Source organism: Notolepis coatsorum (assembly GCF_963971535.1).
Source record: "Notolepis coatsorum genome assembly, chromosome: 17".
Classification (NCBI taxonomy): Eukaryota; Metazoa; Chordata; class Actinopteri; order Aulopiformes; family Paralepididae; genus Notolepis; species Notolepis coatsorum.
The window spans coordinates 66,120,374-66,139,930 of NC_140181.1; the positions used below are offsets into that span (position 1 = coordinate 66,120,374).

Below are 19,557 nucleotides of genomic sequence, written 5' to 3' on the forward strand. Positions count from 1 at the left end.
CATTACTCAAATTTATATAGGCCTATTACTTAAAACATTGGGTTGGGAGGAAATATGGTATGGCCTTTTTCGATACTCCCAATTGCACATATGGGAATCTGGGAAAAGGTAAGATATATGAATAATGTCTGGTCATCTTTGCTATGGAGACATTACCTTACTCGAGTTCCATATGGATTAGCGCAAACTAAAGATATGATTACATAATTGTATCAAACAATTTATTCATACAGGGTATTTCAGAAAATCAAAGTCAGTTTCCATGCGTATAAAATGCCCTCTCTGCCTTACGTAAAATGGTTTTGCGCTGTCTAAATCCAATTTGTTTTGGTGACTATATGTGACAATATATGAAATAGGAAGTAAATCGTTAATTGGAGTTAATTGGAAGGACAGTAACCACACGTGATTGAATTCTTGGCGGATTATATCAGACTGCTGCACCCCCCCCCCCTCTCCCTCCCCCCTCTGCCGTTTCACGGGTCTTTGTTTCTGATCTGCTAAATCCCACCCACTTGACATGAACAGAGGAAAAAACCACTCTCCTGCGCTCTCACTCGGGCGCCTACACTATAGGAGCCTGGTCGTTAAAAAACTGCATGCTGGACCATAAGATGGAGACGGAAAGATGCTTGTCTTTCTCTTCACAGGCAAGCAGAACAACACCAGAAAACTCCCCGGGCCTGGAGCACGGTTCTGGCTCCTTTCTCTCTTGCGATGAACATCAGAAAACTTCACACCTCCCGCTCCTCCACCGTGTCGGCCTGCGGGGAGATTTCTACAGCTCGTCCATGGGAAGGTTTAACGACGCTCCCGCGGACTTTACGCACGGGTCAGCCTCAACGAATCCTCGCGCCTCACCTTCCAAACACAATAAATATTTGGACAATATAAATCAGGAACAAAAGGGGATGGCAATAAGCGGAAAGGCTGCATTTTACGAGAACAACTCCGAGGGTAAGTGAAATAATATTTAAATCAACCAATCAAACTACAAAAAGCAACAATTAAAATATAGGTAACAACAACAATAACAAATACAACAATAATAATAATAATAATAATGATAATAATAATAATAGACTAATAACAATAATAGGCTAATAATACTATACTACCGGTATACTACTAATATTTAATTATTTCAAATATTTGTTTGAAACCTCATCCATATCAAATAAAGACACACACATTTATACTTTGCAGTGAGCATGGCTTTTTAGCATTATTATTATTATTATTATTATTATTATTATTATTATTATTATTATTATTATTATTATTATTATTATTATTATTATTATTATTATTATTATTATTATTATTATTATTATTATTATTATTATTATTATTGATTTTTACATTATTTATTTTAAAGAAATGTTGTCTTTGTGCTGAGTCATGAAGCTTAAAAACAATTAGTCATTATGAATCATAAGCATATAGCAATAATTATTTCAGGCCATACAGAAATCAAAACCTTGTGTGAAAATAATTATATGGTCCAGTCTAAAATCTATACCTTGTTTGTTGAGTGAATCTTTTTCTAAATAGCCTCACTGGTTTACCTGATAGGCCATTTGTGTTGTAGTCTCCCTTAATAGGCTAATGGTATAGACTGCATACACGTGGAAGTAGCTTGTGATAAAAATGTCAGCAAGTTTTTTTTTCTGCACTTGACACTATAGTAAGTCAATTCGGTTTGATGTAAAGTGGGGGGGTCAAAGGCCAGTCTGGCAGCTATTAGGTTGTGTGATTGGGCTAGGTTTCTATAGGTGTTGCTGGCCAAATACGCCATCGAGCAGACTGACCTGCCTTTGGAACCAATATGCCGAATGAAAATTGCCTTTTGTTTTTCAAAGTATCTTTATAGGGGCACTTCACCTATGGAAAAAAAAGCTGATTTATTACATGCATTAATTTCATATATCATGTTGTACATTTTCATACAACAAACAATTTTGAACAGATTATTGAATATCTTATTGATACTTATTGTCTGTAATGTTGAATATGCTCAATTACGTGATCCAAATAGAATAAAATAAAATAAAATTTTAAATATCTCACAGAAAAGTACTGTTTGGAAAATATATAGTATTTGATATTCAGTACGTAAAGCCTTTAAGTAGGTTAATTTAAATCAAAACAAAGGATTAACCAAATATTTTTGTTACACCAAAGACTGGAACAAAACAGAGTTCAGATGTATTATGGGTGAAATGCTCTTTTACACTGTTTGGTAAACTTTTTTAATACTTCTAAAATTACATTTGCACATCCTATATTATTATGTATTATGGGCGATGGATATTAAAATGCTCCCAGTCATGCATATAAATTATTTGCTTGCGGTGGAGACCAACAACAGCATGTTAAACTAAAGCCTGGGGAAATGATGAGGTCCTCAATTTTATTTATTGATGTTTGAAATCTATCCTTCAAAGTAACAGAGGGAAGGATATAAAGACTGATAAGGACTGTGTCCAGAATAATACAGCAACATGATTCATGTTGTTGCCAAAGACAGCCAAAGGCAGAGTACTCCATTCCCCAACTGTATCTTAAGATAAGAGCATATTTTATTTCAAAATGAGCTTTTTGTTCCTATCACTAACTGGAGAGGAGGATCTGTGGGTCTCCCTCTCTCTCCCCCCCCCCCCTCTCTCTCTCTCTCTCTCTCTCTGCAAAACGTCCTCACATTTGGATAATAATGGGGCGATAAGACTTTTCTCTCTCTCACTTTCTCTCCATCTCTCTCCTTCTCTCTATCTCTTTCTCTCCAACTGTCTTGCAAATATTTCCTCACATTTGGATATAATGGGGTGATAGGACTTTTCTCTCTCTCTCTTTCTCTCTACCTCTCTCTCATATACGTGCACACACACACACACACACACACACACACACACACACACACACACACACACACACACACACACACACACACACACACACACACACACACACACACACACACACACACACACACACACACACACACACACACACACACACACACACACACACACACACACACACACACACACACACACACACACACACACACACACACACACACACTTTAATTGTATGTAATGTATCGCTGGCTGCATTTTATTTTTTAACTAGATCTATATTTATTGTATGATTGTATGCGTTTCCTCACTGCTCTTTCAATTGAAAACATTTTGGGGCACAGATTCACACCTTCAAAAAGACATGTCTTCCTGTTTTGTCTACAGGGAGGGGGAGGGTATAGGTGGTAGGACGCATGCTGCAGCAGGATATGCTGTGTGGGCCGACACCATTTTCTATTCTATTTTATTCCACATTGGCTAAGTTTACCTGCGAGAAGCTGTTCAGCTATATGATTTTTCGAAATCTTGATAATTGTGCTACTATGAAATCCCCCGATTCTTATATTGTACATTTGACCAAAAAGCAATGTCTTACATGACACTAAAGATTAATAAGGCCGGGTGATACACTTGCAGACTTTTTTTGCATTATTGTTGGGCAACAATGTTGTGCAAGAAAATCTCTCAACACATAATTGAATACATACCAACCTCTTGTAAATTATATTGTTTATTTTCCCCTCTGTCTCACTTAATTTCCTGTTGGCAAGCACATCGCCCTATGTTCCCTAAATCGCTGCCCAGTGTATCACTACAAGAGTAGATCAAGTAGATCAAGAGTATTTTTCAAAAAAAATTATTGCTTGCTACAAAAGGTTCATTATTTACATTTTGGGAAAACATTCCACTATAGACCATATTAACAGCATGAGGGTCTTCAAACCTTGGCCCTCAGACTTGGCTCCAAACGGCAGATCAAACCATTTCACCATCAAAGAATTATCTGGACGTATAAGAGTGTTAAAAAAACAACAATAGAATGGTAAATACAGATCCAAAAACAGTTTTACCTGGAATTCTTGTGGACCAAGAAGAACCATATGGGACCATTACATTACCAGGAGAAATCGTTTGGGTCTATTTGGAACCACTATAGGTGCTATGTGGAACCACTGGTCTATAGAACACCATTTTGCCCACAAAGTGGCTACTTCAGAGAAACAGTCTATTTTTGTGTGCAGAACTCCATGTACAGAACAAGAGGCCAGGAAAGGAACAGCTCAGATTTCCAGTCATGATGATGTCAGTACGCTAAATTGCTTCATTCCTTCACGATACTCCCACTCAATTTTTTTTATTAACTTTATCTTCTATATGTATTGGGCCACATTTCACATACATCTCCAATTACGTTGGTCATGGAGGGGGAGCGGATGTGGGCTTTTGACAGGTTAAAAGCTACACTGTGTCCTGTGCCCCCGTCCGTCGTCTGCAAGATCTTGGGGAAGAATATTTTAAGCATGAACTACGGTATGAGGTTGAATCTAATGGACACGAGGAAATTAATGTTGCCGTGAAAAGTGCTCTCTGTTGGGACCTAAATTGAATTAGGAAGATGCCAAAATACGGTCTCAACTGTCCCATGTGTGCGCCTGCAGAGTGCAGATGGATGGAGAGAAAGATTTCTTTCCTTCAGGGCCTGAGGTTAGACATAATTAACATAGACAACAACATCCAAACACCACAGGAGAGGAACAGCCCTCTTCACGGTCCGTAAGAATTAGGGAATATGAAGTATTTAGATTTCCTTTTTGCTGCCATACGGACTTCAGGGATTACGTTGCAGAATGTGTGTAATTAATTCAACCAACCGATCCCACATACGTTTATCATTACTGTTGTATCGCGTTATCGTTCAGAACTGTTCTAGTGCACCTAGCGTGATAGTCATCACGTCCATGTGAATTTTGTAATATAGTAGGAGAATCTTCGCTGAAATATGTATTACATTTCAAGTTGCAATCATACCTCAACGAGATGTATGCCCACAAAGTGACCCCAAACATTTCATCTGTCTGAACCCGATACCTCAAACATGTCCAAGTCTGTTTCCCACTGCTTCGTGGCTTTAATTCAAATAAACTTGTAAGAGTTACAAAGACAAACATTGGACCAGCAGAGCGCCACACAGCAAATATGTTGTGTCTGGGCTAAAACATAGCAAGATCTCAAGCTAAGTTGAATGACGGTGACGTTTTGGAAGAGTTTATAGCATGTTGCTTCTCTCAGTGGGATCAAACAGGGGCTGTCTACATTGACAAAACGTGAAAGATAACAATTTTTTAAATCAACTTCATCTGCAAGACCACTTCCTATACCAGTAAAGTTTTACAGCTATAATATCCTGTTTGTTATTCAGAATACAGTGACATTACATTTGGCTCTGAACCAATACAGTATTCTAATTGGTCTTGTAACCTGAACATCTAAGTGTGACAAATCCATGGCTAGACACACTGTACATGGACTGCTTAAAAATACAGTTTTAGCAGTTTAATAAAAATAGATTTGTTTTTACGTGCGATAGACTTCAAATAACAATATTGACATTGAAAAGAAAGGATTATGTCAACATTTCCACAGGTTTAGTCCCATGTTATGATTAAGTTGATGCTTGTAGAGGGAGATTTGCCTCATAATTTGAGGTTTTGGATTTGGAGGGTCTAGACATGAAATCTACCATATACATATTAATACTAATACTAATATTTTAATATGTGTGTGCTCTGCTCCTGGTGTACCCTTCCTCAGTCAGAGAGAAAGCCGCTCCAAAACCCATGGGCTATCCTGTGATTGGCTCAGACTGTTGTGCCAAGCTGAAAGAGCCACCCAATGGTCTACAACCAGGGGATTCTATCGCTGACTCAATCGACCTATCGGGAAAGAACAAGAAGCGGCGCAACCGCACCACCTTCAGCACCTTCCAGCTGGAGGAGCTGGAGAAGGTGTTTCAGAAGACACACTACCCTGATGTGTACGCCCGCGAGCAGCTGGCCCTGAGGACGGAACTCACTGAGGCCCGAGTACAGGTACACTTTAGGCCCATTACTGTGTACTGTAACTGCACCTAAATGCAACTTCACCACATTTCTTTTTGCACATAATCTCACACAAATCCAAAAACTCAGTTTTGCACACATTTATTTAATTTGACAATTATTGAAAGTAAATGAGTTTGAATATGGTCACCAGTGATGTCATTGGGGACACTGAATCGTTGTCTTGTGTTAATTACAGCATCATGAAATAGCAATACCCTGTCTTATAAGGACTGCTTGCTACCATATCATGTCATTGAGCTCTAATTAACACAACACTCCTTGTGTTACACACTCCACAACACAAGGATTCAACGTCTCCGATGACATCACTGGTGGCCATATTCAAACTCATTTACTCTCAATAACTGTCAAACTAAACTAATGTGTGCAAAACTGTTTAGAGTTGTGCAATATAAATTGGCATTGTTTTTGGTGAAGTGCCCCTTTAACAATACTATAACACTCATATTCACATGCTTTCATTTATGGACTGCCAGGCCGAATAATGAACTTGAATAGTGATCTGAGCAAAACAACATAAAGTACCATAAAGAATCCGAATCACTTTATTCACCAAGTACAATAAATACGCAGAAATGTGTCTTGTGACATTGGTGAAGAGACACGACATCTTTAAGAGTTTCACAGTATGAACTGACACATAACGTGATACATGGACAATAGGACCTCACGTCCAGGATCAGTGCAAGACGTAATACTGCTACAATAAACAGTATACATACAGTATAATACATATACAATTTCAATATTATGTGTATGAATGTTTCATAATTCTAGAAATATGAACACTTTATCCATGACCATACAAAACCTCCCTTTTCCAAACCGTGTTTACCAAAGCAACCATCTCAACCATCACCAGAGTCATTGAGAATAAAGACACAGACTGAGACTGATCCATAAACCCTCCAGAGACTGACCCTGCAGTGACAGAAGCCTTCCAACACATGTGTTTCTGTATTCGCCAGGTGTGGTTCCAGAATCGCAGAGCCAAGTGGCGGAAGCGGGAGCGCTATGGGAAAATCCAGGAGGTGCGCAACCACTTTGCTGCTACATATGATATCTCTCTGCTCCCTCGCCATGACACATACCAGGTACACACTGATATGTGCAGTATATGATATCTCTGTGCTCCCTCGCCATGACACATACATACCAGGTACACACTGATACGTGCAGTATACGATATCTCTCTGCTCCCTCGCCATGACACATATCAGATACACACTGATACATGCAGTGTATGATATCTCTGTGCTCCCTCGCCATGACACATACCAGGTACACTACACACTGATACGTGCCGTATATGATATCTCTTTGCTCTCTTGTCTACCAGGTACACACAATATAGACAGTATATGATATTGCTCTGCTCCAGCGCCATGACACATACCAGGTACACACTGATACATGCAGTATATGATATCTCTCTGCTCCCTCGCCATGACACATACTAGGTACACACTGATACGTGCAGTATATGATATCTCTTTGCTCCCTCGCCATGACACATACTAGGTACACACTGATACGTGCAGTATATGATATCTCTTTGCTCCCTCGCCATGACACATACCAGGTACACACTGATACATGCAGTATATGATATCTCTCTGCTCCCTCGCCATGACACATACTAGGTACACACTGATACGTGCAGTGTATGATATCTCTTTGCTCCCTCGCCATGACACATACCAGGTACACACTGATACATGCAGTGTATGATATCTCTCTGCTCCCTCGCCATGACACATACCAGGTACACACTGATACGTGCCGTATATGATATCTCTCTGCTCCCTCGCCATGACACATACCAGGTACACACTGATACGTGCCGGCCCGTATATGATATCTCTTTGCTCTCTTGTCATGAATACATACCAGGTACACACTGATACGTGCAGTATATGATATTGCTCTGCTCTCTTGTCATGAATACATACCACCAGGTACACACGATATAGACAGTATATGATATCTCTCTGCTCCCTCGAGTATAGGCCACCGCTGACTGATGGCATGCAACACCATAAATAGAATGATTAGAATCCATTCGAACAAGTATATTGAGGACTTAGCGCCAGAAGGGCAGAAGTGTGTTCTATATATCTCTTGATGAAATCTACCTCATACAAGAAACATTTAGTTGAAATCTGGACAAAATTGAATTAAGCAACCAAAGGTCAAAACATGAAAGGTGCACTTGATCGTCTGGAACGAGGACAGTGTAGAATCAACCACATAATCGCATTTAATGGTTGAGTCTATGTGGTCCTCACTTCGACATGTAAAGCTGAGAAGCGTGTGTAGAGCCGCAGCGTGTGACGTCATGCACACTCAGAAATAGGTGTGAGCAACAGAAAGGCCTGCGTACGAGGCCTGTTCGTGACTTTGTACTGAGCCATTAAATGATGTACACGTATTCCATGTAATTGCACATGGTTGAGTCTACAAGGTAGAAAATCATAGAGTGCACCTTTGATGTGTGTGTGTGTGTGTGTGTGTGTGTGTGTGTGTGTGTGTGTGTGTGTGTGTGTGTGTGTGTGTGTGTGTGTGTGCGGGGGGGGGGTTGTTGGTATTTTGGATCTTCTGTTTGTCAAAGCGTACCTACACCTTTCTAGCTTCGAGCCCTCTTATCTCATTTTGACAAGATAATACAAAGCCACGTTACTAAACATTTACATGTTTCCTTCGTGTAAATCTAAGTGTCTGTGTCACTTACTTTGATCCCTGTCCAGATGCAGGGCAACCTGTGGCCAGGGGCAACAGCGGGGGCCGGCGGCGGGTCCGGCGGGGGCTGCGTCCTCGGAGCAGACTCCATGCCATCCTCCTGCATGAGCCCCTACACCCACTCCCACGGCAACCTGCCCGGCTTCATGGGCATGCCGGCATCCCCCGGTCACCACCCCCACCACCACCACCATCCGCCTCACCACCCGAGCATCAACGGCCTCTACTCGCTCCACGGCTTCCCGGGGAGCCTCGGGCCCCACTCCTTCGAGCCGGGGCCCGAGACGGAGTACAAGCCGACGGGCCTCGTGGCGCTGCGGATGAAAGCCAAGGAGCCCGGTAGCCTCCTCTCCTGGCCTACATGACCACCTCGGTGCCAGCTCCCCACTCTGCACAGACTGAGCCAAGGCGTATTGCATTCCCCCACCCATACGTGCATTCATACACAATCCCACATGTACACGCCCACATCAGTATATGACTCAGATACCCCCCCCCCCCCGCCTCCATTGCAGCATTTATGTAAACCGTTCCACAGAGTTTTTAACCACCATGACTCAAAAGCCTTTTTGAATTTGGAATGTTTTTTTTCTCTGAACATGGAGGGCATGTTCAAACCTCTTGGACAAAACCACAGCATGTCAACAGGCATTTTGTCGATTCCAGATTGAAGCATTTACATTGAACTCACTGAGACTAAAGAAGTGCAAAAACAGTGTTATTTAAGCATGTAAAAATTGTAATTATCACAATAATCATTGTTTTACGTCTGTTGTACTTTATAAAGTGTGACCAATAATAAAGGCCTCCATCAATATTATATGTTACCATGTGTTTGGAAATTAGGTTTTTAGAATAACAACATAATAATCTAAACCAGCCGAATCACTTTAGTATTCCAGTAACCTTCTAAGACTTTTTATGATAAACAACAGAGCTAACCAATAGGCTGTGTCACATACTTGTGTTTGGTTGGGAATGTAGTCGGGAGGCCAAAGTGCTTTCCAGGCTGTGTATAATATAAGCAGACAAAACGCTCCACTGTGAGGGCAGTCAGCTTTGCGGTATCGGGGGAGGAGGGGTGTGCAGAAGGATCGGCATGTGTCGGCTAGCTGGCTTCACTTCAAGAGGCCGTTCGGCTGGCACCTCATGCATCAGGGGCAAGTGGCAGGCCCATTAATGAAAAACTAACTGAGCGACCACACGTCACTATGGATGATAAAGTAGAGGGCCTCCCACAAAACCCCTCTTTAACATTGAGGCAAGCTCTTCCCGTTCACATCTGGTAGTAGGGGCAAACCCCTGACCCAACGAATGATGAGTTACAGTCTAAAAGATGGAATTGGGAGTTACCGGTGACCCGCGGCCATGCTTTGTTTGGTGTTATTATTTTTCACTGCAATCACTCTTCTGTGATTCTCGAATGCATTATTTCTGGCTGACCGCGTCTCAGCCATATAGATTGCTTCACTTATGAGCATTATTCATCAATGTGTAACAATTTGCTTCACATTCTATTAAAGGTAGAGGGTAGAGCCCCTCTTGATTGCGCTTTTTTTGTCTGATGTTTGGGTTGGATTTGAGTGGGTATAGGGGGGGGTTGCTATATACACACACCTTGTATAATTAGTATATTTTACTATATATATATATATATATATATATATATATATATACACATAGTACATTTATACTTTGAATTTCTCCAGACTTCTCTTGGTAGAGCCTGAGGTGTGGCCAGCATTAGCAACCAACCCCTACCCTATATACCCACTAAAATCCAACCCACAAAAGGTGTATGCAATACCAATAACAAGAGGGTCTCTTTTACCTAGAGGTCACTGTTTGATTGTGCTACAGATTCTACCTTTAAGATAGAAGATCATGTATTACTGACACGTTTGCTCTCAAATTAATTTAAGAAAATGCATTCCTCATCTTTCATCACAAAATGGCCATGCCATGTTGCTTTCAATGCAATCTGCTCTATTGTTAAGGATATTGTGAATTGTCTGCAACATCGAATCTGGTATTAAAGGACCATACCAGTCTTTTTTGACATCCAAGTGTTGCCTTGATACAAAAATACAAGGTGCCTTTCTTTTTTCACAATCTTTTACCATCATCACTGTAACATTTGGTAGTTATTTATCTGTTGATTCACCACTGCCATTTGACTGAAATCCCATGCTGTGTCACTTGTTTTCTGCAAATGTTTTCCATTGTGATATAATACAGTATCTGAAGAATAATTCCTCTTCTTCATATTTGGACACCGTGAGGCACAATAGAAACATATAAACAGTTTGGGAAAAAATAAATGCACCTCAGATGTTGGCATGCCATTTTAGTCAGATGCTGTGACTTTCATTAGATTAGATTATATTATACTTTATTGTCATTATATTAATATATATATATTATATAATATATATATATATATATATATATATATATATATATATATATATATATAACAAATATATATTATATTTGAATACAACAAGATTTGGGACTCAAACTTACACAAGCGGGCAGAAAAGTGGCAATTTTTTAACTTGAACTTGAGGACTGCACACTTTTTTTTGCAAACCAAAACAACATACTTTATTCTTATAGCACATGCATGAGCCTGGTCTCTTTTGAAAGATGACATTCTGAAGCTTCCGATTCCAGAAAGAAAATCCACTTTTAGTGCTAAAGTAATAGTTACATAGGTCTGAACTTGAGTTGTAAAGAAACTTGTTACTCAAGTTTTTCTGTAGTAGTTAGTAGTCCAGAGGTAGTATTTCCCCAGAAGGTGGTTGTTATGTTGGAAGAATAAGACAACACGTAGTTTCAGCATGTCGGTGTTTACTGAACTCAAGACACATGCAATGTAACGTACACCAGAACGGCAACGTCTACGTCACGTTCGGCCATATGCCGTAACGTGAAACTCAACAGAATAACATGACACTGTCGCAATAGTTAGAACACTAGTTAAAGTGCTGGCACTCGCTAGAGTACCAGACGTAACATTTCCCCCCCCTTCACTCAACCTAGGAGTGATACTCAGTCTCAAAGTCATTCAGGTGTGCGGGCCTGTTGCACGCTTGGAGTGGGCGGGGCTCGGGCACTGCAACAGCCAACGGCGGAGGTCCCGCAGCCTCAGGCTGAGCCACGGGTGCTGGGGCTGCAACATCATCGAATTGTCTGTCCTGCAGAGCTATAGCCGCGGGTGCTGGGGCTGCAACATCATTGAATCGTCTGTCCGGCAGAGCTATAGCCGCGGGCACACCCGGTCACGGGGCAGAGGGACCCTGTGCAGTCAGCCAGCCTGAATGAGGCCAGGCCAAGCTGCTGTCTGACCTGGACCGGGTCTGACCAGAATGACCGGAGCTTGTTGTCCCGGTGGGGTCGCCGAATCCTGACCCAGTCTGAGACGGCGATGGTAGGTGGTCTCGCATGTCGGGTCCTGTCGAAACGGTCCTTTATCCGGCGCTGGCGTGTGTTGACTGTGGCTTGAAGCGGGTGGGCTGGAGCCTGAGCCGGAGTAGGGCGCAGCCTGTCCAGGGGCAGCTGAAACTTGCGCCCTAACATGAGGGAGGCTGGGGAGACGCCTGTGGTGGCGTGTTGAGTAGCCCTGTAGTGCAGGAACGTCTGTTGGAGACCGTTGATGAATGTGCACCCTTGTGCCAGGTGGGCCCTGATGCCATTCTTCAGCCGTTCCACCCCCCCGTTCGCAGCCGGGTTGTAGAACGACGTGCGGATATGAAGTATCCCCTTACCCCCCAGGTAGGAGGCCAGTTCGTGGGAGATAATTTGGGGGCCATTGTCTGTCGTGATCCTCTTGGGCAGGCCCCAGCGTGTGAACAGGGACTCGAGAATCTCAATCAGCACCCCGGCTGTGACCGAGCCCACGGGCGCCACCTCAGGCCACATGGAGTGGAGGTCGTAGACCACAACGAGGAAACGCTGGTGATGCGGTACCCCGTGCAGTTCACCACAGACGTCGAGCTGCAGGTGCTCCCAGGGCTGGGACGGCCAGTCCAATGGCTGCATGGGTGGGGGCGGGGCTGGGGCCCTGGTCTTTCCGCTCAGAAGACAGGCAGTACAGTCCTTGACCAGGGTCTCGATTTCCCCGTCGATGCCTGGCCACCACACCAAGTCACGACACCGCTGTGAGCCTGACTATGACCAAGTGGCCCTCGTGCGCCATAGCAAGGACACGCGCCCAAAGGACAATCGGGACCACAGTACAGAGCCCACGAGCGAAGCAGGAGTCGTTCCAGCATGACAACTCGTCCCGGAGTATGCTATAGGGAAGCAGCTCGTCAGGTGTCCTCGCCGACCAACCCTGCCTGATGTAGGTTGAGAGCGCAGAGAGGACAGGGTCAGCAGACAAGGCATCCTGGAGCTCCTGCAGCGACACTGTCTCTTGGAGGGGAGTGTGGAGGAGCTGGACCAGGTCATGCTCAGCCTGATCCCAATCGGGAGTCGAGGGCGGGCCGTGGGGGGACCGGGGATTGTGCGCGACAGTAGGTCAGCTACTACGTTGTCCCGGCCCGGCGTGAACTGCAAATCAAAGTTGTACTGCTGCAGGCGGTCAGCCCAGCGGTGGAGGCGGAGCGGTTTGTGGCCAGTGCCTGACGTGGCGAAGAGGGTAGTGAGAGCCTGGTGGTCCGTCCTAAGCGTGAATGAGCGGCCGTAGAGGTACATATGCCAGCGCTCACATGCCCAGATGCAGGCCAGGGCCTCTCGCTCCCCCACTGAGTACCTCTGTTCTGTGGGGCTAAGGGCCCGTGAAGCGAAAGCGACCGGCCTCTCCACTCCCCTGTGCATCTGTGACAGTACCGCGCCAACGGCTGCGGCATCACACGTGACGAGGGTGGTGCTGTCTAGGTTGAAAAACACCAGGACTGGTGATGAGGTGAGCTGGGATTGAGGAGGCGCACAGCATTCGAGCAGGCAGGCGTCCAGAGCTTCCGCAGCGGTGCAGTTGTGTCGGAGTAGTGTGGCAGGAAGCGGAGGTAGTACGCCGTCATGCCCAGGAAAGAGGCCACCTGGGCCGCTGAGGTGGGCTCTGGGACACTGTGTAATGGCCTCTGTGTTTGACTGGAGCGGGTACATGCCGTCAACCGAGAGGCGGAACCCAACAAAGTCAATGGTCGTGGTGGCAAAGACACACTTCTCGCCGTTGAGTGTGAGGTGGTGCTTCGCCATCGCACTTAAAACACTGTGGAGGCTCGCGTCGTGACCCTCGGCGTTGGCCCCGTGCACCACGATGTCATCGAGGTAGATGGCCACCCCGGGGATCCCGGCGAAGACGGAGGCCATGATCTTTTGGAAGCAGCTGGGGGCGGAGCTTAAGCCAAAAGCCATGCGTTTGTAACGGAAGACCCCCCTGTGGGTGATGAACGAGGTGAGGTTGCGGCTCTCTGGGTGTAGTGGCACCTGGAGGTACCCCTGACGAAGGTCCAGTTTAGAGAACACCTTGGACCCGTGGAACTGGGCGGTGAGCTCCTCTGTGGTTGGCAGGGGGTATTTATCAGGGACGATGGCCTTGTTTACCGCTCTCATGTCCACGCAGAGTCGCAGCCCCCCTGACTTCTTCTTTGCTACCACCAAGTTGGAGATCCAGGGTGACGCGTTCACCTGTTCGATGATGTCGTCGTCCAGCATCTCCTGTAACTCGGTGGCGATGTTCTCACGGAGAGCCAGGGGGGAGCGGCGAAGGGGCTGGATGACCGGAGTCACTTTTTGGTCTAGCAGGGGCTGGTGAGCGAAGACCTGGAGGCAGCCCACGCCATTGAACAGTGCAGGCCACTGTTGCTGCCAGGAGACAGCGGCGACGGTGTGGATCTCTGAGCCTGTGGTGTCCAGCAGAGAGAAGAGGCCACTGAAGAGGTCGAGGCCGAGGAGGTTGGTCCCTCAGCGTGCGATGTTGAAATTGAAGGCAGGCAGTGTCTTTTCTCCGTACCTCACCGGCAGCTGGAGGGAGCCTACGATGTCGATCTTGGAGTTGGCGTAGCCCCGCAGGGTGGTGATGGGCAGGCCCAGTGGTTTGTGGGAGAAGAATTGAGAGTATGTCGCCCAATTCAATAGAGACACTGTGGCTCCAGTGTCGAGGAGGAGGGGCAGTGTGATGTCACCAACCACCAATGAGCATGTTTTGAATGGCACTCGTCGGTGGCTTGGAAGCGCTAGCTGGGGCTGACCTGCAGACCTTGTGGAAGTGGTTTAGCCTCCCGCAGTTGGAGCAGGCTTTGCCACGGGCAGGGCAGGTCTGGGCCCTGGAGTTGTGTGAAAGGGAGCCACAATTCCAGCACGGCTGGTGTGAGCGGTCACGTGACTGGGAGGCTAACAGTATATTGTCCCCGTTGTCGTCTGCAATTTGCATGAGCTAGCCAAGCCCTGTAGGTCCGCGACGTACTGCGTTATTGACTCGCCTGTATGTTGATGCCTCCGTCGGAACACAACTCGACGGAGGAGTGCACTCTGTGGAGTGGCGAAATTTCCCTTTAGGAGCGCCACAACTGACGCATATGTGTCACTGTCTAAGGTGCCGAGTGTTTCACACACACGCTGTCCCTCCACGCCTAAGCAGTGCAGTAGTAATGCACGTTTTCTCACCGCGGACATTTCCAAACCGGTAGCCAGGATATACGTCTCGAACGAGGAAATCCAACGCGCCCACGGGACGGGCGGCTCACCGGGCAGAGGTAGGAAGGATGGAGGGGGTGGGATAGAAAATTCAGCCATCTCTCATCGCCAATGTTATGTTGGAAGAATCAGACAACACGTAGTTTCAGCATGTCAGCATGCTGAACTCAAGACAAATGCAATGTAACGTACACCAGAATGTCAACGTCTAAGTCACATTCGGCCATATGCCGTAACGTGAAACTCAACAGAATAACACGACACTGTCGCAATAGTTAGAACACTAGTGCTGGCACTCGCTAGAGTACCAGACGTAACAGTGGTATGGCTTACAAATCTTACAAGGCTTACAAATACAGACGGAGCCATAGTCTGAAGCCTTATGTAGTACATATCCAAATTTTATAAAGATCCATTGAGGGGGCGCTCTAGTAGCACACCATGTACCGCGCTGCGTCGCGGATCGGCCGACCCGAGTTCGATTCCCGGACCCACCGTTATTTGCCGAATGTCTTCCCCTGCTCTCTCTCCCGTTTCACCCTCACTGCATCTGTCGGTCATGTCTGACCAGGAAAAGCGATAAACGCTAAAAAAAAAGAAATCTTCAAAAAAATAATCTAAAAAATACAAATAAAAATCCATTCAGAAATGAGTGATTAGGAGTGGTTTTGGTAAACTGTGTACAAAGAAAAACTCAGTTTTCTCATAGACTTCAATTCATTCGGCTGTTTTGCTCTTCCTGTTTTCGTGTTTCTTCTTGTTTTTAGTTTTTTTTATTTAGATCCCCATGTGGGGTATCATTGGAAAGCCACACTCATTGGTTACAACGATCCACAAACATTTTCGAGATTGCATCTAGATTGACGGAACTACTGCAGCCTGAGTCGGGAGTGGTATTTTGCACAATACCGTGTACTTTGCACAAGCCTCAAATACCGGCTTGTAACTCGAGAACCGCTGAACGGATTTTGTCGGATTTTGTCGCTATCGACAAGCAACAAATAAGCCTTAAATTCGATATATATATTGTATTACAAAATATGCACACCCGAGCCACTAGGGGTCGCCAAAGTGCCGGTTGCAAAAAATCCGAAAAGCTTAGGTGCAGTAGTGGATTTTTGGGTTCTATATATATTCAACAATTCTCTGTGATTTTAGGGTCATTGGGAAGCTGTGGAAAGACGACGGTGACATGAGGGGGAGTGGGAAGAAGAAGTCTTCAGTGGAGAAAGAGTCAGTCAGTGAAGGGATTGATCGGCGACGGCGACATGAAGGGGAGTGACAACAAGTGGTGGGAATCGTTGAGCCTTGACGAGTATAACTTGGTCTTGGCGAGAGCTCAAAAGGAGCTGCAAGCAAGGAGAGACAGCGATAGGGGTGAGAATAGCCAGGGCAAAGGGAAGGAGTCGGGTTGTGACAGAATGGAGTATAGTGGGGAAGAGAGTGAGAAAGAAGGGTGGGAAAGGGTGGGGAAGAAGAGGAGGGTAAGTGAGGGAAAGGGGAGGAACGACAGCGATGGGGGCGAGAATAGCCAGGGCAAGGGTAAGGGGTCGGGTGGTGACGATATGGAGAAGGAGGAGAAGAAGAGGGAGGTAAGTGAGGGGAAGGAGAGCAAGAGGAAGAAAGTGAGGGACGATAGCTCAAGTGGGTCAGAAGGCGAGGGTGGAGGAAATGATGTTGCAGAAGTGATTCATATAGTGGTTAGGCTTGAGGGGGAGAGGGGAGTGAGGAAAGTAGGTAGGCTCGAGTTGCCCAAACTCATTGTCGAGCAATTAGGTGAGGTAAAGTATGCGAGAGTTTTGTGGGATGGTAATCTGGTAGTAGGGTGTGGTAGTGAGGAGCAGGTGGAGAGGGCTAGGAAGATGAGGAGCATTGGTGGGGTGGGTATAAGTAAGGTAGCGAGAGTAGGGGAGAAGAGGGAGGGGGGATGTAAGGGGGTGATAGCTGGGGTACCGGTCGAGGATAGCGTAGAGCAGCTGGTGGAAGAGTTAAAGGGGGACGGGCGTAATGGCATAGTTAAGAGTGCAGAAAGGATGAAGAGGGGAGCATATAGGATAGTGACGGAGACGGTAGTGATTACGTTTGAGGGTGGGGTTGTTCCTAGTGAGGTGTTTGTAGGGCGTAGGATGTTTAGGGTTAGGGAATTTGTTCAGAGTCCTCTTAGGTGTTATAGGTGCCAGGAGTTTGGCCATATAGCTATTACGTGTAGGAAGGGGCAGAGGTGTGCTAGGTGTGGCTGGGAACATGACTATGGGGAGTGTGGAGAGGGAGTGAAGCTGAATTGTTGTAGTTGTGGTGGGGAGCATAGTGTAGCATTTAGGGGGTGTGAGGTGATGAAGAGGGAGGTCGCGGTTCAGAGAGTGAGAAGGGAGGGTAAGTTATCGTATGCTGAGGCGGCTAGCAGGGTAGGACAGGGAAGTCAAGATAGGGTGCAGGGGGTTGGAGAAGGGCACTTGGCAGAGAGGGTAGAGCAGGAGGATAGAGAGAGGGTAAGGGAGGAGAAATTTGGTATTGTGGCCTTCGTGGCAGGGGTAGTTAATGGTATGACAGAGGCTAACGGTAGAACAGATAGGGTAAAGATGATTGTTAGGATAGCGATTCAACATTTGGGAATGGAAGGTCTGAAATGGGAGGAGGTGGTCAGGGAATTGGATGAGGGGGTTGTGAGGGACCAAGCAGTCCAGGATAAGATCGCAGGGGGCAAGGAGGGTCTCGCAGAGGGGGGCTCAGACAGGAAGTAGCAGCATTAGCTGCACTCCAATGGACAATGTAGGGGATGACGGATTCCAGTAGACTGCGGGAAAAGAAGAAGAAGAAGAAGAGCTCATCAAAAGAACTGCGGAGGGCAGTAATACGCCACGATGCGTCTACACTGCCGGAAATTCAAAAGAAGAAGAAGAAGAAGAAGAAGGTGCAGTAGTGGAAGCAATTATAAAATCACACAAGTAATAAAAGAGAAACATAAAATACTATACAATAAAACAATTTTCATGGGTGTATGTGGTGTTTTAGACACATTTGTTAGGAATCAGCAGAAAATAGTAACAGTAACAGTAAAGACATGAAGGGCACCTTGATTCTTCAATACAAGAATGATTTGTATTGTATTGTATTGTCAAAATAACTGTTATGGTCCTAAAAAGGTATAAACAAACAGTGACAAAGGCAAAGGAGCACTTTTGCACTTTGTTTACATGTTTAGTTTTGGTCTGATGTGTGGGTTGAAGTCAAGTGGGGATAGGGGAGGAGTTACTAAACTCCAACCCACACACAGACAAAAACAAAACATGTAAACACAGTGCAATACCAAGCAGGGCTCTTTTGTCTAGATGTCGCTGTTTGGCGGCATTACAGATTCTAGCTTTAAGGACTACATGCCTACAGTAGTACATAATATCCATGTTAGATACTCAACATGACAATATGTGCAAGTTTTATAAAGCATATTCAGTGGGGAGGAAGGGGATTTTTCACTATGGATAAAACCCTCCAAAGCTGCACTTAAACTCCCCCAAGAGGGTAGATGGCTTCAGGGTGAATATTTTGGTTGTCCCTTCCCTTTGGTTGGTTCAGTGTGACAGCCTTGCTGGAACAGATTAGCTGTCAGTCCCCTCGGTCTGTGCTGGGGTTTTGTGTGAGGCCGCCAACATGTGGTTCCAATAGAGGAGCGCACAGACCCATCAGAAACACTTTCCACACCCCACAGATTCAAATTCCAGCCAGGCCTGGGGAGACAGCAGCGCTCACTGCAGCTACACAGGCTCTGATTAAATCCCAGATTAAGTGGAGGAGATAAGAAGACCCGTCAGGAGGGATAAGGGACTAAGGAGATGGCCGTCTTGGGCAAAGCTGAGGAAACAGTAGAGGGTGGATCAGTGCTCAACTATAACATTTACTTTTAGTAAGACGGGTGCGTTATCTAATTCATTCTGTCTATAAAAGAAAAGAGGAAACTTTAGGCTTAGTGAGGCTGGAGTGTAAACGCTTTACAGAAAGTTGTGATGGCATTTTTATAGTATTTGAAATGTAATATAGACTGTTTCGACTGGACAACATAAACATTCTAAATAGGCCCACGCTTATTTCCTGTTGCAGTATTTGCTAATATCACCAGCTGACAGGACATAAACCTGGGCCCAAGCTGTTCCCTATAGCAACAGAATTCCACTGAAAAGGTCTACACTGATTCC

The 19,557-nt window shown here is 45.3% G+C and overlaps 1 protein-coding gene across 1 annotated transcript; it reads left to right on the forward strand.

The window, feature by feature from the left end:
• Positions 1-603: 603 nt before the first annotated feature.
• Positions 604-9,087, forward strand: alx3 (ALX homeobox 3; the record flags this gene model as incomplete). Its single annotated transcript, XM_084333811.1, has 4 exons — positions 604-957; positions 5,673-5,950; positions 6,952-7,077; positions 8,731-9,087. Exons 1-4 carry the CDS (start codon positions 615-617, stop codon positions 9,085-9,087), a joined length of 1,104 nt encoding a protein of 367 aa, XP_084189937.1. The 5' UTR covers positions 604-614.
• Between the last annotated feature and the right edge of the window lie 10,470 nt (positions 9,088-19,557).